Below are 23,704 nucleotides of genomic sequence, written 5' to 3'. Positions count from 1 at the left end.
AAAATACTGTTTGAGTACTAGTTATAGCATTAATTCACATTGTACAACACATTAAGGACAGAGATCCTACATGGGGTGTAAGTGCACAGTGACTCCTATTGTTGATTTAGCAATTGACACTCTTGTTTATTGCGTCAGTAATCACCCTTGGCTCTTGTCATGAGTTGCCAAGGCTATGGAAGCCTCTTGAGTTCGCCAACTCCTATCTTACTTAGAGAAAGCCATAGTCAAAGTGGAAGTGCTCTCCTCCCTTCAGAGAAAGGAGTCTTTTTTTAAGGAGACTATTACCTTATTAATGTTTAGGATGAGTAATTCAGTAAATATCTACTCAAAGTAGCAGTGTATGGGGCTTTTAGACATTGTGGTATCTTAGTCCATTGGAGCAGCTGTAATGAAGTACCTTAGGCTGGATACTTTATAAACATCAGAAATTTATTGCTCAAAATGACCTAAATGAAAGATCTCTGTGAGTGAGATCCCAGTAGAAAGAATGGGCCATCAAGGAAGGAGGTACATTTCTCTGAAGGGAGGAGAGAACTTCCACTTTGATTATGGCCTTGTCTAAATAAGGTCGGAGTTTGTGAACTCAGGAGGCTTCCATAGCCTTGGCAACTCATGACAAGAGCCAAGGGTGATTACTGACGCAATAAACAAGAGTGTCAATTGCTAAATCAACAACAGGAGTCTCTGTGCACTTACTTCCCATGTAGGATCTCTGTCCTTAATGTGTTGTACTATGTGAATTAACGGCATAACTAGTACTCAAACAATACTTTATACTTTGTGTGTCTGTGTGGGTGCAAACTGTTGAAATCTTTACTTAGTATATACTAAGTTGATCTTCTGTTTATAAAGATAATTAAAAATGAATCTTGTTGAAGAATGGGATGGGAGAGGGAGTAGGAGATGGGATGATTGCAGGTGGGAGGGTGGTTATGGGGTAAAAAACCGATATAATCCAAAACCTGTACTTTTGAAATTTATATTTATTAAATAAAAGTTTTCTTAAAAGAAATTTACTGCTCACAGTTCTGGAGGGTGAGAAGTCCGAGTTCAAGGGCCTAGGAGATTGAATCTGAGAGGGGTTATTCCTCACAGATGGCAGGCACTTCTCTGAGTCCTCACAAGGCATAAAGGGTGAATGAGCTTCTTTGGGCTTTTATGAGAGCGGTCGTCTCAAGCCCTCATGACCTTCCAAAGACCTTCCCATCCCTTAATATCATCACATTGGGGGTTCAATGTCAACCTATGAATTCTGAAGGATCACAAACATCCAGGCCATAACAGGTGATAATGAAGTTAGGGAAAACAGTTGTGAGAAAGATAGAATAAATGAAATACAATAAAATTGCACCCATACTAGCAATTTTTTAAAGATTTATTATTTATTAATATATTTGAAAGGCAGAATGACAGATTTTCCATCCACTTGTTCACTCCCCAAATGGCTACAACAGCCCAGTCTGGGCCAAGCCAGGAGTCAGGTACTCCTTCCAGATCTCCCACTTGGGTGGCAGAGACCTAACTTCCAGGTTCATTAACAGGAAGCTAGAATCAAGCTGGATCAGAAGCAGAGTAGCCGGCACTGGAACTGACACCTGATATGGGATGCTGGCATTCCAAGTGGCTTCTCCCGCTGTGCTGCAGTACCAGCTGTGATTTTTAAAGGATTTTTAAAAAGATGACAATAATAAGATTTCAAGAAAAACAAAAAACCCAGAATGTCAACACAGGTTGTATCAGGGCTGTAAATTTAAGGGTAAGTTTTCTGCACATTTAAAAATGTGGCTATAATGCTTCTCATAATAAAATATAATTATTTAAAATGTCAGTGTAATTTTTTATCACTGTTACTATTTGGGAGCAGTGATATAAAACATTTTATATGGAAGCATTGTAATATTTGAAATCTATTGAGAATATATTTCTCCAAAAATACATTTTACCCAATCTCTGCCTCTTCTCAATACAGTTCTATTAGATTTAACTTTTTAAAGAATTTTTGCAAATAAAATGAAGATTTGAGTGTTGCTCATTTAAGCCTCACATAGTTTTCATGAAAGAGGAAACCTTACCATTTAAAGCTAGCATGTGCGGCTGATGCTGTGGTGTAATGGGTACAGCCACCATCTGTGACACTGGCATCCTTTGTGGGTGCCAGTTCAAGTCCTGGCTGTTCCACTTCCAGTCCAGCACCCTGCTGGTGCACCTGGGAAAGCAGCAGAAGATGGTCCAAGTACTTAGGCCCCCAAACCCACATGGGGGACTGAGAGGAATCTCCTGGTTCTTGGCCCAGCTCCAGCCATCGTGGCCATTTGGGGAGTGAGCCAGTGGCTGGAAGATCTTTCTGTCTCTCTCTCTGTAACTCTGCCTTTCAATAAATAAATGAATCTTAAAAGTAAAGGTAGATATATTAATAATATAATATTATTATATAATTTATATAAATAATATAATATTATTATTTTGATTTGATCAACATGATGACCCATTGGTTTAGATCAGGGAGAACCTGTTGTAGAATCCAGCTACCAGATGCTGTGGCAGAAGGCTGCCTTTTTTCCTTATGCATAGTAGGACTGGCTTACCTGCCACTGTCTTTGGCCATTCCCTTATTTAGCTTCTCCTGAAGTATCTTATTTTGAGTGTATGCCCTCTGCCTTCTCCTCATTAAACACATTTTTTGTTAGTTTTGTTGAAGAAAGCCCTTCAGATTTCCTTTTAGTGCTGGAACTTTAGCTTCCATGGCCACAACAGGCATAGAGATTTTGTGAGCAGTAAGAAAAGCTCCTACCCTTAGGATTTTTCAGTTAATGCTTAATTTTAAATATAGAGATAAAAAGGAAAGACAGAATAAAGAATAAAGAACATGGATTTTCTGTTATTCAAAGACAATAAAAAAAAAACTTTACTACATTTAGAAAACTGTTTATGACATGGGGCTGGTGCTGTGGTGCAGCGGGTTAAAGCCCTGGCCTGAAGTGCCAGCATCCCATATGGACGCCGGTTTGAGTCCCGCTGCTCCTCTTCTGATCCAGCTCTCTGCTATGGCCTGGGAAAGCCTAGAGGATGACCCACGTCCCTGGGACCCTGAGCCTGCATGGGAGACCCAGAAGAAGCTTCTGGCTCCTGGCTTCGGATTGGCACAGCTCCAGCCATTGCGGATCTGGGGAGTGAACCATCGGATGGAAGACCTCTCTCTCTGTCTCTACCTCTCTCTGTAACTCTGTCTTTGAAATAAGTAAAATAAATTTAAAAAAATGTTTATGACAGAGTAGCAAATAAATTTTTTCCTCATTTGGCCAATGTACCAGACCTATGGGTTTGGTATTCATAGATAGAATTACTGAGGGTCAGTCACTTAGTCTGTTGGTTCTGTGTCTCTGGGGCCAACATTGTGACATGGCGGATAAAGCCGCCACTGTGATGCCACCATCCCATATGGACGCCAGTTTGAGACCGGCTGCTCCACTTCTGATCCAGCTCCCTGCTGATGTGCCTGGGAGGGTAATAGAGGATGACCAAGTGTTTGAGCCCCTGCACCTAAGGGTAGGAGGACCCAGATGAAACTCTAGTTCCTGGCTTCGACCTGTCATGGCTCTGGCTGTTACGCCCATTTGGGAGTGAACCAGCAGATGAATGATCTCTCTCTCTGTCTCTCCTTCTTTTTCTGTAACTCTTTAAAATAAATCTTAAAAGAAGAAGAAGGAAAAAAAAAAGATGCTCATGTCCCATATTGGAGGGCCTGGGTTCTGTACTCCTGACTTCAGCTCCCTGCTAATGCACATCCAGAGAGGTGGTGGTGCTGACTTAGGTCATTGAATTCCTGCCATACGTGTGGAGCCCTAAATGACATTCCTGGTTCCTTGCTTCAGTCATAGCCCATCTCACCCCAGGCTGTACAGCCATTTAGGGAGTCAGCCAGCAGCCCTTGCTCTCTTTCTGTCTCTCTCCCTCTCAAGTAAATATGTAAATTTTAAAAACAAAACTGCATCTGTAGTGAGCCTTCTCAGACTTTATTTTCTTGTTGTCATTTCCTAAGCAATAGAACAGTTATTTATGCAACACTTGCATTGTAGTTCGTATTATAAGTAATCTGGAGATGATGTAAATGTACAGGAGGTTGTGTAGACTATGTGCCATGTAACCTGGGAGACTTGAGCATCCTTGGGTTTTCTGTTGGCAGGAGGTCCTGGAACCAATGCCCCCCAGATACCAGATGCCACATTACAGTGAGTGGTCAGGCTGTCGTCCTGCACAGGGTAGGAGTAGAGAACACCTCCAGACCATCTCTTTCTTGTTTCTGCTTGTCCTGCAGTGTGTGGACCTGAGCTGTAATGAGCTAAGTGAAGTCACTTTACCAGAGAACCTGCCTCCTAAACTGCAGGAGCTGGACCTGACTGGGAACCCTCGCCTTAGCCTGGATCACAAGACGCTGGAACTGCTGAAGTGAGTGTCTAAAGCAGCCGAGCCCCGTCGTCGCTCACTAGAGTGGGATCTGTAACTTTAGTAAATCATGAGGCGGAGCATATGAAGCATCCACTGGCTTATTAACTGTATCTTCACACATCCCTGGACATAAGGGGAAAACAATGAACAACCAAAATATGAAATTATCACAATATTCACTGATAACATGGTTGCGACACTTAATGCAAAGGTTAAGAAAGGAGTTGAGGGACCAGCGCTGTGGCGCAGTAGGTTAATCCTCTGCCTGCAGCGCCAGCATCCCATATGGGTGCTGGTTCGAGTCCCAGCTGCTCCACTTCCAGTCCACCTCTTTGCTATGGCCTGGGAAAGCAGTAGAAGATGGCACAAGTGCTTAGGCCCCTATACCCATGTAGGAGACCCAGAAAAAGCTCCTGGCTCCTGGCTCCTGGCTTCAGATCAGCCCAGCTCTGGCCATTGCAGCCATTTGGGAAGTGAACCAGTGGATGGAAGACCTTTCTTTCTGTCTCTCCCTCTCACTTGTCTGTAACTGTACATCTCAAATAAATAAATATAATCTTTAAAGAAAAGTTGAAAGAGATGGATAATGTAGGGAAAACTAACAGTTTAGAACTCAACTCTTATTTAAACAAAGGTGGGGCAGTTAGATCCTGCTACAGTGCTTTTCATGCTTTGGGAGAGAATTTGTTGATGCTCCTTCATTCTTGTTGGTGCAGAGGTACAGGTCAACATTGATGTTTGCTAGGTGATATATTAAAGGTAACTACAGTTAGAAAACGCCTTTTAAGAATGTTCATCACAGAACTCTAAATATCAATTAGTAGAAGTAAATAAATTATGCTCCACTTTGAATATTATACAGCCATTCAAATGATTTTGAAAAATCTCTACAGTATAATAAAGTAGAAAGAAAATTTGCCAAAAAATTCTTTTAGTATAATCCTGTTATTCACAAAATAAATTTGTGTGCACTGAAAAGTTCCATAACAAAACATTAAAACAGTGTTTTTCTCTGCATAATAGGATTATGGAAACTCTTTGTTGTGTTTAAACTTTTCTGTATTTTCAAGTTTTTGTGCTGCGACCTGAAGAGTCAGTCAGTCTTGAACGCTGACTTGCCTGGTCATTGTGTGTGCCATAGATGCTGATACAGTGTTAACATACCTGTCACTGACACTCATTTGCCACTATCTTAGATACAACTGAAGAGTAGAATTTAGGTGAATGGCCCATAAACACTGTCCTAGGCTTTAATGCAAACCAAAATTTGAAAAGCCTGTAGGATGATTACTGGATAGAATTAAGCCCAAGTAGTGCCTACTTGTTGAAATTTTAGTACATAAAGGAATGGAAAACTGATTTGTGTGTATAGTTGGAGAAATTTGCCTAAGTACTGTCTTGGGGAGGACACAGGGAACCTAGGTTCTCCACTGTTTGATCAGCCTTGACCAGTGCCCCTCAATCTGTCCAGACCTCAGTCTTCTTGAAGATGAGGAAGACGGCCTGCATGACCTCTGCTAACTTTTCAGGAATGAGTACATGGATTATCAAAATATATTTCACCTTCAGATAACTCTTGAATTTTTTTGGCAAATATGAGTTTGTGTCAAAAATAAATATATCAATATTTGTTAAAAAATGGAACTAGCTATTTAGAGAAAAATAAAATTATAGTTTAATCTCACACCAAATTCCCCCGAGTTACAGAATTAAATCTGTAAAATGAAATAATTTGTAAAAGTAAGAAGAAATCATATGAATATAATCACAAGCTAAAAAGAACTTGAGACCAAAGAGAAGAAACTCACAAGAAATATATATATATATGTATATATATATATATATATATATTTTGGTTTTGGTATTTATGTTGTATATATTTACACATAAACTTTTTATACATAAAGATGTAAATGTATTTGTCCATACTTTTTATACTTAAAAGTTTTAAATGTCAGAGTCCAAAAACTATGAAGAATAAATCTAAAAGACAAATGACAACTAGTAAGAAACATTGCCCTCCCTCAAAAAAAAAGTTCCATTCATTTTTTATTAAGGATGTATTTATTTATTTGAAAGAGCTACAGAGAGAGAGAGAGAGAGGGAGAGAGGTCTTCCATCGCTGGTTCACTCCCCAGTTGGCCACAACGGCTGGAGTTGTGCCAAACCAAAGCCAGGAGCCTCCTCCAGGTCTCCCATGCGGGTGCAGGGACCCAAGGACTTGGACCATCTTCCACTGCTATCCCAGGCCACAGCAAAGAGCTGGATCAGAAGTGGAGCAGCCAGGACTAGAACCAGTGCCAATATGGGATGCCGGTGCTTCAGGCCAGGGCGTTAACCCGCTGCGCCACAGCGCCAGCCCTGAAAAGTGCCATTCCAGGAAGTGAATTATTTCTTTGAAGACTGTGTTCAATTATAAATGTCTTTAGAAATGAGCCTTCACGTTCCCTAGAATTTGTGACGGTAGCTTATGAGAACTGGAGGAGAGCCTTGGGAAGTACTCACGGTGCTGCAGTTGCCGATGTATGAAATGTAGTACCAGGGCATACAGAGAGCAAGTGACGGAGAACTGCCTTTGTTAAAAGTCTTTTTTATTGATAAGATTGAAAACTTTGCAAACAGGTTTTATAACCTTACTCTAAAATGAAGTGTTAATTTGACTTGGAGATTTTTTGTTGACACCACACATGATTTATGTTTTGTAGCTTTTTAGGATATGGGGGAAATTGAGAGTAGAAATTTTTAGACAAATATTTTTAAGTCCTAGAGGTGTTGTTCCTTGTTGTTTCTAGAATCAAGATGAGTACTAGTTAAAAATTGATTTACTTAGGGTTTTAACTGGTTCTGGAGAAAGATATTCAATATCAGATTTTGGAGTTAATGAATTCCAACAAATAATTTAAATTCTTGGGACCTTTGCAGACGTATTTAGAAGTTTAAAAGAGATGATGCATATACTTTTGTTTAAGAGGAGAGAAAATCTTGTGACAATTTACAGCCAGTAAGCAGGATTTGTTTGGCCATGTGGTAGCCAGCTTCTACAGACCTGCTTCACCGTCTGTTACGACTTCTTGTTTGTGGGCACTGAGTGCTTTCTAGCAGACCTATTTATAAGGAAGCCCACTTTGAGAGTTTAGCGTTTGTTATTTCTCTTTTGGGTTCTCCTGGACCAGATAAGTCACTTGAGAGCTGATTAAGATTAAATAGTTTAAATACATGGCATTAACTCTTGTAGTCTATTAAAATCTCCCTTGTTTACTTAGTTTACATGTGGGCTTAATTTTGTTGTAGTGGTCTAAAGCATGGGTGGCTATAGAGGTGAGCAATGGAGGCCAGCACCATGGCTCACTAGGCTAATCCTCCGCCTGCGGCGCTGGCACCTCGGGTTCTAGTCCCGGTTGGGGCTCCGGGTTCTGTCCCGTTTGCTCCTTTTCCAGTCCAGCTCTCTGCTGTGGCCCACGAAGGCAGTGGAGGATGGCCCAAGTCCTTGGGCCCTGCACCCACATAGGAGACCAGGAGGAGGCACCTTGCTCCTGGCTTCAGATCAGCGCAGTACACCGGCTGTTGAGGCCATTTGGGGGGTGAACCAACGGAAGGAAGACCTTTCTCTGTTTCTCTGTCTCTCACTGGCTAACTCTGTAAAAAAAAAAAAGTGAGCAATGAATTGGAAGTGCCAGGGAATATCAAGTTCTTGATAAGGTTTGTTAAGTATTTGAGGGGGTACTGTGAGCAGACATTGGGTTTGGGGATGAACGTTGCAGAATTCTCTCCCATCACTTAAACACAGTAATTGTGACTTTGGTTTTGTTCTTTTCAAGTCTGAGTATCCATAGTGTAAGAATTCACTCAATTTAATAATTGAAAAGTTTGTTTTTTCATGCCAAAGACAAAGCTACCCTTTTCATTCCTAGGAGAGAACAGCCGTTGAGTGTGAAGTATAGTAAAGTTTTCAATGGCTGCTTTATGATGTCCATAAAAATTTTGTTTTTAAAAGATGTACTTACTTATTTCAAAGGCAGAGTTACAGAGAGAGAGAGAGAGAGATCTTCCATCTGCTGGTTCACTCCCCAAATGGCTGTGATGGTCTGGCTGGGCCAGTCTGAAGCCAAGAACTTCATCTGGGTATCCCACTGAGGTTGCAGGGACCCGAGTATTTGGGCCATCCTCCACTGCTTTCCCAAGTGCATTAGCAGGGAGCTAATCCAAAGCTCAAACTGGCACTCGGATACGGGGTGCTAGTGTTGCAGGTGGTGGCTGCTACTGTGCCACAACACCAGTTCCAAAACTACTTTCATGCTCTGGGTATATGCCCCTTGGTTTTCATTGCGACAAATAGCTGGTTCTTGTTGCTGATAAATACTTTAGACACATTACACACAGTAAGAAATACTCAGTACAGGTGCTTATTATCAGCAGATGAAGGTAGCAGTTCACACATTTCGTTTTCATACCTGTTCCCTCCATGTGTCCCTTTCTAGTAACATCCGCTGTTTCAAGATTGACCAGCCTTCGGCTGGAGATGCATCTGGAGCCCCAGCTGTGTGGAGTCATGGCTACACCGAAGCTTCGGGAGTGAAAAACAAGTAAGTAGACCAGCCTTTGAAGCCAGCACTGGCTCCTGCCTGTCTCACTTCTTTACTGGGGTAATAAGAAGCACCGTGCTGCCGCACACGTTTTTCTTTCTTTGAGTAGGTTTCTGCAAAGTGAGGCTCTCTCATGACTTGCATTTGAACTGAGGTCCTGCTTGGCGTCACATACTCTCCCTTTGTGAGAATGTTGCTAGGCTACAGTGTAACTGACACATTATATCTGTGTAAGGCTCCAGTGTTTGGAAAAGGCCTAAGTATTGAAATGCATCCGTGTTCCTTTGAAAAGCCCCTTTATCTTTCTCTGAAGCCTGTTTACCAAGTAAAACAGGGACAGTATTAAAGGAGAAGTAGCTTTGATTGTCCATACTCAAGATCACTGATCTTATGGACTGGGAGATGCTTTTACGATCCACATTAGCTTGGCAGGAGTTGGATGTCTGCTCCCTGTGATGTCACCTGCTTGTCTTGCCACCAGGACTAGTCTTAACTTCTGTTTTTTTCCCTGTATTTCCACCAATCTTCTCTCATATACAAATGTTGGTTTTCCTGGAAAAACCATCATCAAGTTTTTCAGGCTTGCTTGCATTGTATGAAGAGATGCTAATAATTAGCAGGATAATAAGTACCAGAAAAACAAAGAATCCTATAAATTAGAATTGTCAAAATTTAATTAGTATAAAAACAGAAAGCATTGAGAGTAGGGGAAGAAAGAAAGTAGAGGAAGATCCAGTACTAGCAAGCATTAGTATTCAACCCAGGGTACAAATTAAAGTCAGTCCAGTGAGGAGCTTTAAAACATCCCCCAAGCTAGACCCATGGAGTCAGAATGTGTTTAACCCCCTGGGTGATTCTGATGTGTGTCTGGGATTGTGTCTGTATGTCGTCTTTCCTAAAGCTGAGATTTGGCCTTGAGCTGTGCAGAGAAGAGGGAGCCCCCTTTGCAGCACTTCCTTTCTGTTTGTTCAGCAAAGGCAGGAGAAGCAGAGGAGGCCTGTCTCTGCTGGGCTGGCTTCTGGCTGTTGCCTTATTTCTGTGTATTTTGCACAAGATCTCATTGCATTGGGTCTGTTCATGTGAGACAGGTAACCATTAGATCTGTGTTTCTGCATGACTCCCCTTCCTCAGTTACCTGTCTTAACATTTGTTATACTGACGTGTAAACCAAGAACAGCAAAGTGCATAAGTAGGTATGTATTGTGAATTGTCCTCAAGTGAATACCACCCAGATCGAGTAATGGACGTGAGCAGCACCAGGAAGTCCCAGCCCACTATGGCTCTTGCTTTTGTATCCTTTGGTTTTGCCAGAGTTTCTCAAGTGTGCTTGGCTGCTTGTCTGTATTTGTTTGCCTTTTGCATTGTGGATAAGATGGTCACGTGAACCAGGAACCTGCCACTGGCCACCTTGAGGGAAGGGGAGGACCGTCCTGCTTCCCCATCTCAGTGGAAATCTGTTCTCCCTTGCCGTGCCTGCTGCCCTGGGGGCCAGTGTCACTGCTGTCAGGTCAGTTCAGATCCTCTGGGGGAACCCAAGCAGGGAGCTGGAGTTGTATAATTTAGGCTCTTCCTCAGGCTAAAAACAAATGGGAATCGTCAGCAGGAAAGAAACTCTAAGAGTGATCACTACTGTACTTAAAAAAAAAAAGTTATTTCTTTGTGTATGTGCTGTCCATATAAATCCATTCTAACAAGGTGGAGTTTACAGAATAATGATTATTGAGTTTAATTGTGCTAATAATGACTGTATAGTTCTATGTGACTTTTTTTAATACATAGAGCAAGAATTTCAAAGTTCTGAGACAGGAGCAAACTGCCTAGCTTTGAATCTGGACTCTGTATTACGTGCTCATGGGCAGTTAGGCAAATCTTGCTTTAGCTGAATTTCCTCATCCGTAAGAAAGGGAAGACTACCACCCATTGTCATAGAGCTGTGTAAGGATCGCTTGAGTCCGTGTACGTGACGTACTCCGAGCAGGGTGTGCCATCTGATGCATCCCGTTTAAGTGTTAGCTGCTGTTAATAAAGTGATTATTACTATTATTATTTATCCCTGAATGAATAAGGGCAGGGATTGTATTCACGTTTATATAGGGTATCTCTCTGTGATCTATTGCGAGTAGTTAGTATCTTTCTTTTTATTGTTTACTGGAAGAAGGTATGGTCTGTTCTCAGTGACATTCACCCTCCCTAGTGTACAGTTCTGCATGTCTCATTAAAGAATATCATTACGTAACCATCCCCACAGTCCAGATACAGAGCAGTCAGTTCTATTTAACCCCTAAACTCACCCATGCCTCTTTGTCAGTTCTCCTAACTCCCAGTCCTTGGCAACTCTTGATCTGTTTTTTGTCCCATTATTTTGTCTTTGCCAGAATGTCATACAGTTGGAATCATACAGGCTCAGCCTTCTCAGTCTGACTTCTTGCACGTTGCCTAATGCACTTGAGATTGATTTGTATTGCTGCATGTGCCAGTAGTTTGTTCCTGTTTACAATAAGTAGAATTCCATTACATGGATGTTTTAAGGGTTTGTTTTTCCATTTTTGATTTGAAAGATATTTAGGTTGCTTCAGGTTTTTAGCACTTATGAATGAAAATGCTATAAACAGTTATATACTGGATTTTGGGTGAATGTATGTTTTCATCTCTTGGGTGAATCTTTGAGGTGAGATTGCTAGATCTTATGGTAAGTGAGTGTTTACTTTTATTAAAAACAGCCAAACTGTTTTCCAAAGTGCCTGTGCCGTTTTGCACTCTGCACAGGCAATGGATGAGAGTTCTGGTAGCTCCACATCTATACCAGGACTTGTTACTGTCAGGTGGTGGCGGCTTTGGCCTTGTAATAGTAGTATCTCATTGGGTTTTAATTTGCTTTTTCCCAATGACGAATGACATTGAGTGTCTTTTCATGTGCTTATTTATCATTTGTGTATCTTCTTTGGTGAGAATTCATTCTTTCACAGTTAGATATGATGTGTTACCTGAAAATTTCTTACAGACACCCTTTGTCAAGTTAAGAAAATACTTTTCTATCCTTAGATTGCTATAGTTCATATATAAAATTTTATATATTTATTTTATATATAAAGGAGTACTAGATTTTATCATGGACTTATTCATCAATTAAGATGATCATATGGTGTTTTTTTAATCTTGATTAATTTTAAAATAATGCTGGTCTCATACAATGAGTTGGTGAGAGTTTCCTCTTCTTGCGTTTTCTGGAAGGGTTGATATAGAATTAATATTTTACTTTCCCTAACTGTTGAAAGAATTCACTAGTAAAACCATCTGGGCTTGGAATTTTCTTCGATTTTTAACTAAACATGAATTTTAGTATAAGAGTATCTCTTGTTTTCTTGACTGAATTTTGATAATTTGTGTCCTTCAAGGAATTTTTCTGTTTCATCTAGCTTTCAGATTTATTGGCATAAACTTGGTTGTAATATTCCATTGTTATCCTTTTAATCTCTGTGGGATATATGATGATGTCCCTCTAACTGCTCATTCCTTATATTGGTAATTTTGTTATTTCTTTTTTTCCTGTTTTGGGGTTTGTCAGTTTTATTGATACTCAAAGAACAAGGTTTTGGGTTTGTTGATTTTTTTGCTTTCATTTTTCTGTTTTGTGGTTCACTTTTTAATTTTTATAATTTTCTTTCTGTTTGAATTTGTTTTGCTTTGCTCTTTTTCTGATTTCTTAAAAGGGAAGCCTAAGTCATTGATTGAGATCACTCTAATTTTACAATAAAACATTTAGAATTGTAAACTCTCTAAGCAGTTTCTTCAGTATGGTTGAAGATCGTAATTTGTATGACTTGAATCCTTTAGATTTACTGAGACTTTTTTTTGTTTCTTAGAATGTACTCTTTCTTGGTAAAAGCTTTGTGTGCATTTAGGAAAAATTGCACTTGTTGGGTAGGGTGTCAGGTCAACATTGGTTGATAATATTGTTCAAATCTAAGTATTCATACTGATTTTTCTGTGTCCTTGTTCTGTTTGTGATTGACTGTCGTTATGTATTTGTTTCTTATAAGTTGCATCAGTTTTTACTTCATGTATTTTGAAGTTCTCTATTAGATGTGTTGGCATTTGCAATGTTACAACCTCGGTGAACCGACTTCTTTAGCCTTGTGAACAACTCTCTTTATTCCTGTAATGTTCTTTGTTTTGAAATATACAAAATACTTTGTCATACCATTCCAGCTTTCTTTGGATTAATGCTGGCATGGTATACCCTTTTGTATTCATTTATGTTTAACCCATTTGTCTCTATATTTACAGTTGGTTTCTTGTGGGTGGCAGATAATTAGGGCTTGCTTTTTTATACCTTCTTTTTCTGTTTTTTGAGATAGTGCTTAGACCATTCATATTTAATGAAATTTTTGATATGGGAAGTTTTAACCCTTCCAACTTACTATTTTCTCATCTGATTTTTATTTCCTTTTCCTTCTTTTTCTTCCATCTTTTGGATTATTTCTTAGGATTCTATTTTTGCTCTCATTATTGCTTAGTTCTGCCTTTGTGGGGGAGGTTGTTTGGGGCTTATGGTATGATCATTAATTTTATTAGTTTACCTTCAATTAGCCTTGTATCACTTCTTACACAAGACTTGCAGATAGAAGTGCCCCTTCTATGCCAGTTTTTGTGCTGCTGTCATGTGTTTTAGTTCTACATTTGTTGTAAACTGCAAGGCACACGATTACAGTAGTAAGCTGTTTTCTAAAGCTGTGATTCTCAGCTTCACCACTATGGGCATTTTGAGGCAGGTCATTCTTGGGTTGGGTTGGGAGGAAGGGCGAGGGCTGTCCTGAGCACCATTCAGTGTTCCGTAGCATCCCAGGCCTCTACCCACCAGATGCCAGTAGCAGTGCTGTCCCCCACCCTCCTCATAACAGTAAAAATGTTTCCTGGGGGCAGAATCGCCCCTACTGAGACCCACTGTTCTAAAGTGATTTCAAAAACAAGAACATTTTTATATTTACTCACCTATTTGTCATTTCCAGTGTGCTTCATTCTTTTGTATAAATCCAGATTTCCATCTGGTGTCATTTTTTTCTGCCTCAAGGGTTTCTTTTTACATTTTTGTAGTGCCAGCCTTCTGGTGGTAAATGCTTTTATTTGTGCTTTTGGAAATGTCTTTATTTCACCTAAACTTTTCAAAGCTGTTTCTGCTGGTTGATAAATCTAGGTTATTTTCTAGTGTTGCCTTTTTCCTCTGGGTACTTTAAGCTCTACTCTCTCCAGCATTGTTTCCCATGAGAAGCCTGCTGTCACTCACAGCCTTTTGCCCCACCTCACCCTCCCACCCTCGCCCTTGGTCTTTAGCCATCCATCTGATTTTGATGTGCCGATGTTTCCTTGCTTACAGTTTGTTGAGCTTCTTCTGTCTACAGGTTTAGAGCTTTCATCCAGTTTTAAATATTCACAGCCACTTAAATACTTGAAGATTTTCTGTCTTTCTTCTCTTTTGAAGATTCCAGTTTCATGTACCTTAGGCTGCTTAAAGGTATTCCACCAGTCACAAAGACCCCCCTCTCCGTCCACCACACACACCTAGCCTTCTTTTCTTCCTCTCTTTCAGTTTGCAGAGTTTCTGGGACATAGTTAAATTGTTGGAGAACTGTTTGATTCTCCTGAATAGTGCCAGGACTGGCTCCCAGCAGCTCTGCTGCTGCAGTTCCCTGCATGGAACACAAAGCACAGCTGCAACCACCTGTCCTTCCTGAGCTGCAGACCCACACCCTCAGGGGCCACCACCAGCTCCTGCCCAGCCTGGGACCTTGTGCCAGGAGCAGGCAGGGCAGGCAGCAGCCTCTCTCAGGGATCATGGACTTGTGCTTCTTACTGCTTGGATTCTATTGTTTCTTTTTTGTTTGTTTTGCCTGTTTTTAGCCATTTGAGATCTTTCCTCTATTTTTGTAACTTATAAATATATGTTTATTTTTTAGTGTTTCAGATATTAATCTATTTTGGTCATATGTGGAGATTTCCCTTAATAACTTTATTATGTGAATGTGTAGATACATATTCATTATATTATTTCCCATGCCTTCTTTCTCTTCCCCTTCTTCCATTTAAAAATCAAATCCTCAGAAGAGAATGGTGGGAAAAGACATGTGTGAAGTTTAATATGTGGTAATCATTTTCCTCTGCTTGTAGAAACTGGTTGATACACATTAGTTGGGGTCAGTTTATCTATTGTTACTCCGCCCATAGTCATAAAGAAAGAGGCATCACTGGCATCGGCAGATTGGGTGGGGGAAGCAGGGTTGGGCTGGCGTGGAGAAGGAAAGATGGACAGACTCCGGGATGGAACGTTCTGCCTTGCAGGTTGTGTGTGGCAGCCCTGTCAGTGAATAACTTCTGTGACAACCGGGAGGCCCTGTACGGTGTGTTTGATGGAGACCGGAACGTGGAGGTGCCCTACCTTCTCCAGTGTACCATGAGTGACATTTTGGCTGAAGAGCTACAGAAAACAAAAAATGAAGAAGAGTACATGGTCAATACGTTCATTGTTATGCAAAGGTAAGACTTTAGAGTCCTTGCTGTGTGTTTTCTGGCTCTTTGTGGGTTTACCCTGCGGTGGAGACCTGAAGAAACTCCTGGCCCCTGGCTTCTGTCTGTCCCAGCCTCTGCCATTGTGGCCATCTGGGGAGTGAATCAGTGGATGGAAGACCTCTCTCTCTCTCTGTCTCTCTTCTCTTTGTAATTCTGACTTTCAAATAAATAAATCTTAAAAAAAAAAAAAAAAAGAAGAAGAAGAATGAAAAATTGACACCCACTCATCTCAAGCACTGTTTTTGGTAATGAATACCCAAAACGCATTTAGGATTTTGGTGTTGTCCGAGCCTCAGGGTGGACTGTGACCCAGCGTGAGACATGCTGATGTTTAGAAAACTTCACAGACTATTGAGTCATTGCCAGGAATTTAGTTTCTCTGAGAACTGGGCCTCACTGGCCTGTAATACCATAGTTTTTCCAGATTGTTAATGATGACAGCCACCCCCACCCCACCCGCTGCCACCACCCAAATCCCTTGAATTCCAGAGATTCTTTAGATCTGGTGTGTGGACTTCTCTGAAATGTACCATTTCAAACCCAATTTGTTGACCCTTAGGAAATACCTTGTGAAATTGAGATGGCCGTTATTTTTTAAAGATTTATTTTATTTACTTGAAAGGCAGAGTTACACAGAGGCAGAGAGAGAGAAATCTTCCATCCACTGGTTCACTCACCACATGGCTGCAACAGCCGGAGCTGGGCTGATCTGATCCAAAGCCGGGAGTTTCTTCTGGGTCTCCCACACAGGTGCGGGACCCAAGGACTTGGGCTCGGACAACACCAAAATCCTAAATGCGTCTTGGGTATTCATTACCAAAAACAGTGCTTGAGATGAGTGGGTGTCAATCCTCTACTGCTTTCCCTGGCCATAGCAGAAAGCTGGATGGGAAGTGAAGCAGTCAGGACTAGAACCGGCGCCCACATGGGATGCCGAGACTGCAAGTGGCTGCTTTACCCGCTGTGCCATAGCACCAGCCCCAAGATGCCAAGTTTTAACCCAGGCTTTAACTCACTCTATTTCTTCTCCCTCTTTAATTGTCCAAAGCAGTATCACCAGGAGAATCTAATGCCTAGAGCTTCCCACCTGCAATAAGGCTTTTAGGTCACCTAGACATGTGGGCTGTTGTTGGGCTCTTAGAACTGAATAATATAGCAATTCCATTGCTCAAAGAATAGTTTATTCTTATCTTCCCTTCATGGCTTTGCAGGTTGCAAAGATTTGCCTGTCTGTAAATGTTGCACTATAGACACCCCCCACCCCGTCCCTGCGCGCACTCATGTCAAGCCCTCCACCCTCCTTCATGTCAGACCCACCAGTGATGCATGTATTAATGGTCCAAAGGTCATTGGAACAATGATCTTTTCTGTGTCTCTGCTTTTCTTCCTACTCCATATTCTGCTAGAGGAAGTTGCTTTTTCTCAGGGAGTAGGAGAAATACCTACTGAGGAATGTTGTTTCAGGCAACATTGAGAGCTTTACCTAAGTCATGAATAGTTCTTCTTAAAGAGCTCAGCAGAGGCAGGCCCATGTAGTTCTTTATGGCTGGGCTCGCCTATCTTGCAGATTCCCAGTGGTCATATACTTTTAGCAATGGGATGACGATAATAGCTAAGAGATAGTGAGTCCTCAATCTGCACAGTCATTGCTCTAAATACCTCACACACTTCCCCTAGGGATAGTAATATTGTACTTATTTCACTGGAGAGAAACTGAGGTTACAGATACAAGGCAAAGGGCTGTAAGAGCTAGTAATTGGTGTGGCCAACATTTCTCTCCAGCAGTAAGAATGCAGAGAGTGTTTGAACTACCAGGCAGGTCAACTTTGCAGTTTTTACTATTCTTGTCCTAAAAGAAACACACATGTCACACACAGCACAGACACGCATGCCATGCACGCATACCCTCCACGATCCCCAAAGAAGTCTCCTTTTTGTAGTCTATCAAGTTCTAAATAAGAATTAGAAACAGAACCTGAAACTCAGATCACTGTACTTTCACAAGTCACCATGCCTTTGGAAAGAGAGAACAGAGCTGCCTGGGAAAGGTCTAAAACCACACTGAGTCCTGGTATCTGGGAATCTCTTGTGTGCCTCCTGTGATCCATATTTGTTAAGAAGAGGCTGCAGGGTGAGTGATGAGCTTTTTGGTGCTTAGAAGAATGGAATGTTCTTTGTTCCTGAACTAACACATGGGAGTAGGCAGCCCATGTTTCCCAGCACCCTGAAGCACTCCATGGTTGCTGACAGTGCCTAAGACTGCTCTTGTCACACAGGGGAGCCTATTTTTTCTTAACTGTGTTACTCCTCTACCACTCAGAATAGCAGGTCCTGGGAAGTATCACCATTTGTTGGTGACAGTTCTTTGCTTCTATTGATTTTCAAAGTTTGCAGATATGTCATGTATTCAGTACGTCTGCAGATCAGTGGCCATGAGAAAAGGATAAATCCTAAGCACGTGGTGTTTGATTACAAGAACATTCTTTCTGTGAATCTTCTAGAATAGATAGTACTGGTCCCAAAAGTCTTGTTATAGGGCAGGAATAGGGACAAGTTTAGAACCGAAAGGTTCATGCCAGTGAACACGCTGGTGTTCAGGTTACTGTGAAGCACAGATATTAGTGGGTGTGGTGTGCTAACTGTTGTTACTTTACTGCTCCTTTGAGTTTTCCTCTCCTGGGAGCAGAGGGAATTTAGAGAAGTGGGTGGAGCATTGAGCAGCTGTCCTGCCATCTTTCGAGTGTGCTGATAGGGCAGTGTCGTTGACATGGACGTGGCAAGCTAGACACAGCAATCCAGGGGCTCCATCTTTCCAGACTGGCTCCTATGACTTCTAATGGTAAAGTCACCTCTCCCCTGTTTGTGAGCAGACGCCTGTCAGTTTGGGTGTGTCAGGGGCTCTCTTCCTCTGCGAAGTTGAGTGGTGCCTGTAGGGCATACTTTGATGAACAAGGCTGATTTTCCTGAATCCCTGGGTCCGACTCCCTCCGGCCCAGTAGGACCAGGGGTGCAGTCCTCCTGATAAATGAACAGAACTCTTTCTGGATTCCAGGAAACTTGGAACTGCTGGGCAGAAGCTCGGAGGTTCTGCTGTCCTTTGCCATATCAAGCATGACCCTGTGGACCCAGGTGGTTCCTTCACCTTGACCTCTGCCAATGTGGGCAAGTGCCAAACAGTGCTCTGTCGCAATGGGAAGCCGCTGCCTCTGTCCAGATCTTACGTCATGAGCTGTGAGGAAGAACTGAAGAGGATTAAACAGCACAAGGCCATCATCACTGAGGTGAGGAGGGAGATTTTCCTCAGAATGTTGGGCAGGAGCGGGCCAGGTCATAGCAGAGACCAGTTAGGGAGCAGCTGCCTTCAAAGAACATTTTTGAAGTTGGTTTAAAATTAGAGCTCCAGATCCGTGTCATGGAGCAAATTCCTTGTCCGTTGTGTCCAGAGACATTTGCTGCAGAGGAAGATAAAACATTTCTCTGTGTCGGTCAGGGACTTGGCAGCATGGCTGATGGGCATCACCCCCATTTGACCCTCACAGCCCCTTTGTGCAGCACTGGGTTAGGGATTGAGAACTGTACCCCTGAAATCACACTGCTGGATCACATAGCTATGCTCTGCCCCGAGTGGGCTATTGCCTTGAAGCTCTGTAGGCCCTGGTGTTCTCATACGTAGAGTGGCAATAGTGATGCATCTCTATCTGTCCCATCTTCCAAGGGATGTGTAACTTCTAAACGGTGAATGTCTGTTTACATATAACTAGTTATTTTGTTCATACCTTGTATTCCATTGGAGTAATACAGCAAGTGGCTCTCACCTGGAGGCAGTTTTGTCTCCACACCATGGGACATTTGGCAGCATCTGGACGTGTGTTTGGTCCTCACAGCTGGGGCTGAGTGTGCAGTTGACATCTAGTAGGCAGAGGCCAGGACGCTGCTAAATCCCACAGTACACAAGACAGTCCCCACATCAGAGACGTCTCTGGCCCAGAATGTTAGTAGTGTCGCTGTTGAGAAACCCTGCAGAGGGTCTGTATTATAATAAGGTTCATGGCCAGTAAGCCATCCAGAAGGGTCCAGAAGCTCTCCTCCATTCACTGAGGCATCGCCTACGATGTCAGTCACCTGCCGTGTGGGTGAACAATGTGGGGCATAGCAGTGATGTGAGGGGCCGTCCGGTCCTGCCTGGTTGAGAGAACCCTATGTGGTTGGAGGTAGCCATTGGTGAAAGTTTGTAGTCTGGCAGAGAAAAGGACAGATTCTAGGTATAAAGGCCATAAGGTTTAAGATGTACTATAAATGTCTGTGGAAGTGAGTACATTTTAGTTCTCTGCCTGTTCCAGGAGCAGAGAAGATTAAATAAATAGTAGACACTTTTAGGGAGCAGTCAGTCTAATGTGGTACAGGGTATATTGAATTAAAGACTCAATCTTGGGCCTTATGTGATTCAGGGTAAGTGATCGAAACACAATACACAAAACCGTCGGTTCTTGGGGGGAAATCTAAAGGATGGTCAGAATGGCAAGGGGAGTTTTTGCCAGATTCCACACTTTGGGGAAAAGTTACAATAGCAGAATCCAGGAAGTTTAAAAGTGTGCTTGATGCTCTGCTTTGCTAACGTTATCTGTAAGAATGCTACCTGCTTGTAACTGGCATGGCCAGCTGTGTGAGGAGCTGGGGGCGGCACCCCTAGAACCAGCAAACGCCTTGCAACATCCCAAGTAAAGGAGTGTCGTAGGGCAGGAAAGGACGAGGATGCTCTCTGGAAGCAACAGCGGTTCGATAGATAGTCACTAGGTGTGCAGTGGAGCCTTCTCTGCAAAGGTGTTAAAGCTAGAGGCATGAAGAGGCACCCTATGGACCTGAAGACCTCAGACTCGAAGAGTAAAGAACTGACAGGTGCACAGGGTGGGACAAAATAAAGGTCTTCTTGCTGGCAAATGGTCTGGAACTTTGGCTACTGATGTAAATGGCTTAAACCCAACTGAACCAAAGCCAGGAGACTTTGCCTTCTCCATTTGCTGCAAGGAAATCATAAGAATTGGCACCTCTCCCTTAGATCTGCTTCCACAGGCATGAGCATTCTCACCCAGCCAGACTCTCCTCACTGATTAAAAGCACTTTCAGTGTCGGTCCCCCTTCGGGACCTTCAGACGCTTCCGCTGCCTGTGGGCCTTGTCCTAGCAGAGAGCAGCGTCATGTTTGGGCACGTTACCTGGAAGTGCACCTGCCTCCTGTGTCTTTGCGCAGGACTGGCTGCTCTCAGCCTCTTCCTGCCCTGGAGTCCTGTGGGTGTACAGGAGGAGCTCAGCAGCCACGCTGGCTGTGTGAGGCTGGAGGACAGCCTGCTTTACAGGTAGACAGCTCTCCCTACCCCGTGTGAGCAGGATCCCAACCGAGCAGATCAGCCAGATACTTGCCTTTGGCGCCTGCTGCTCCTTCCCCGCCCAGGCCTGCCCCTGGGGTTTCTGATGACAGGTTCACGTTAACCGGTCACTGCAGGGTGAGCAGCCCTTCCCTCTGTGGGCCGCACTGCGCTCAGGGACCAGCAATAGCTGCACAGCTGCCGGAGGAGCTCTGTGTTCACTGTCTGATTGGGAACCTTCTTCTTCCAGGACGGCAAGGTGAACGGAGTGACTGAGTCCACACGCATCCTGGGCTACACCTTCCTCCACCCCAGTGTGGTGCCTCGCCCCCACGTGCAGTCTGTGCTGCTGACCCCCCAGGATGAGTTCTTCATCCTAGGCAGCAAGGGCTTGTGGGACAGCCTGTCCATCCAGGAGGCAGTGGAGGCCGTGCGCAATGTGCCTGACGCCCTGGCTGCTGCCAAGAAGCTGTGCACCCTGGCCCAGAGCTATGGCTGCCATGACAGCATCAGCGCCGTGGTGGTGCAGCTCAGCGTCACCGAGGACAGCTTCTGCTGCTGCGAGCTCAGTGCCGGTGGGAGCGTGCCGCCACCCAGCCCTGGCATCTTCCCCCCCTCCGTCAACATGGTGATCAAGGATCGGCCCCCCGACGGGCTGGGCGTGCCGTCCTCCAGCAGCGGCATGGCCTCGGAGATCAGCAGTGAGCTCTCCACTTCCGAGATGAGCAGCGAGGTGGGGTCCACGGCCTCCGACGAGCCCCCAAACGGAGCCCTGAATGAGAGCAGCCCCGCCTACCCGAGCGAGCAGCGCTGCATGCTGCACCCCGTCTGTCTGTCCAACTCCTTCCAGCGCCAGCTGTCCAGCGCCACCTTCTCTAGCGCCTTCTCAGACAATGGCCTTGACAGCGACGACGAGGAGCCGATCGAGGGTGTCTTCAGCAACGGCAGCCGGGTGGAGGTGGAAGTGGATATCCACTGCGGCCGAGCCAAGGAGAAGGAGAAGCAGCAGCAGGTGCTTCAGGTGCCGGCCGAGGCCAGCGACGAGGGTATTGTCATCAGTGCCAACGAGGACGAGCCAGGGCTGCCCAGGAAGGCCGACTTCTCTGCCGTGGGGACCATTGGGCGCCGAAGGGCCAATGGCTCTGTCGCGCCCCAGGAGAGGAGCCACAATGTGATAGAGGTCGCTGCAGAAGCCCCCCTGCGGAAGCCTGGCGGGTATTTTGCTGCCCCCGCTCAGCCGGATCCTGATGATCAGTTTATCATTCCTCCCGAGCTGGAGGAAGAAGTCAAGGAAATCATGAAGCATCACCAGGAGCAGCAGCAGCTGCCGCAGCCACAGCCGCAGCCGCCGCCGCCGGCCCCACCCCAGCTGCAGCAGCCGCCACTGCAGCGGCCGTACCAGGTGGACCCGCTGCCAGACTATTATGACACACCACTATGACCCGCTCTGAGTGCTATTGCAGAAATAAACTAACCAAGAAAGACTGAATTGCAAGAGTCTCCCAGGCTCACATTAAACCAGGGGTTTTACTCCACGTCCTTCTCCCAAACACTGTTCCCAACCCGTCTGCAGCCAATCTGTAGGTTCTCTTTCTCTTATTTTTTTAATAACCACTTTTCTCTTAGTGATGCTTTCTGAATATGATTTGAATTTGTTAATTTCTTCTAACATATCAGATGTGTAAAGACAAAGAACAAAAGGTTTAATATATTACAGAGAGACAGTTAATGATAATGTAATATTTTTTAAAATGGCTTTTTGTTTTGTTTGGCAGGCAGGGCAGGTTGCCATTGCTAAATGATTTAATAATGTTGTAATTCTGTATTTCTTGTGGGGGGGTGAGGATTTTTTTTGTCTTGAAAATGATAGACATTTGTAGAATATGGAGACTAACTCCTAGGAGTTGCTTTACTCTGTCAGGTGACTTAAGTCACTGGGATCCACTAATTTTCTCTGAGAGAACAGTTGATTGAGAAATTTCTATTGTAAATAGTTCAGTGTTGTATAGTAATGCTTAAAATGTTTTGTAGTCTTGGCATAAGGACATAGCCCGAATAACTGACTCTTTTCCTTCCCCTCTCATGAGCCTTCCTCGCCCCTGCCCCTTGCTCAGCTTCAGTTCATTCACTGAGGAGGCCGAGTGGTGGGGTATTTCTGTGCAGATGAGGTCAACCTTGGGCCACTGGACAGGTGCTTGCACCCAGAGGCCCGAGAACCCGCTCCATTCCCTCTGTCCCTAGCCTCTCGGCTTTTACAGACACTTTTTAATTGTGTTCCATACTGCTGCCACAATCAGCATGCCTGTATAGTGTTCCAGTAGACCATTTACATACCCAGAGTTATATTAAAGCAGGATGCACAAATGGACGTCATAATTTTTGTTATAATAAATATGAAATTTACAAGTAACGGACCCATCTGCTTTTGTCTCAGCAGCCAGATGTGTCTTACAGTCACACCAAGTTGAGTTTCTTGGGATTGGGTGGAATGCTGGGGACATCAGACGTTTCTGACTTAGATTTTTTTTTTTTAAGAGAAAAGCACCGAGCTACGTAACTCACATGAAATGAGGTAGTGAAGGTAACCTGTGGCTAGCACTACACATAGCTGATCTTACAGGCTTTCTGTTTCTTCTTTTTATGTAAGATTGAGGTTATATAAAGGAGATTCCCTGGAAAACAACTGCTCCCACGACGCCCTGAGATCACATGAACAGGTTAATATCCCTTTTATTTGAACAACGAA

General features: G+C 43.5%; 1 protein-coding gene across 1 annotated transcript in view; it reads left to right on the top strand.

Annotated features, from left to right (window-relative positions):
- Positions 1 to 23,368, top strand: part of PHLPP1 (PH domain and leucine rich repeat protein phosphatase 1) — a 229,866-nt gene extending 206,498 nt beyond the window's left edge. Inside the window, exons 13-17 of the mRNA XM_051851890.2 lie at positions 4,319 to 4,449; positions 8,928 to 9,032; positions 15,369 to 15,563; positions 18,649 to 18,877; positions 21,209 to 23,368. Coding sequence (XP_051707850.2) covers positions 4,319 to 4,449; positions 8,928 to 9,032; positions 15,369 to 15,563; positions 18,649 to 18,877; positions 21,209 to 22,399 — 1,851 coding nt within the window. The 3' untranslated portion in view covers positions 22,400 to 23,368. The remainder of the gene's footprint in view (positions 1 to 4,318; positions 4,450 to 8,927; positions 9,033 to 15,368; positions 15,564 to 18,648; positions 18,878 to 21,208) is intronic.
- Positions 23,369 to 23,704: the final 336 nt, after the last annotated feature.

The sequence above is a fragment of the Oryctolagus cuniculus genome, chromosome 10, assembly GCF_964237555.1.
Source record: "Oryctolagus cuniculus chromosome 10, mOryCun1.1, whole genome shotgun sequence".
NCBI classification, from domain to species: Eukaryota; Metazoa; Chordata; class Mammalia; order Lagomorpha; family Leporidae; genus Oryctolagus; species Oryctolagus cuniculus.
This window is presented reverse-complemented; position numbering and strand designations above follow the sequence as displayed.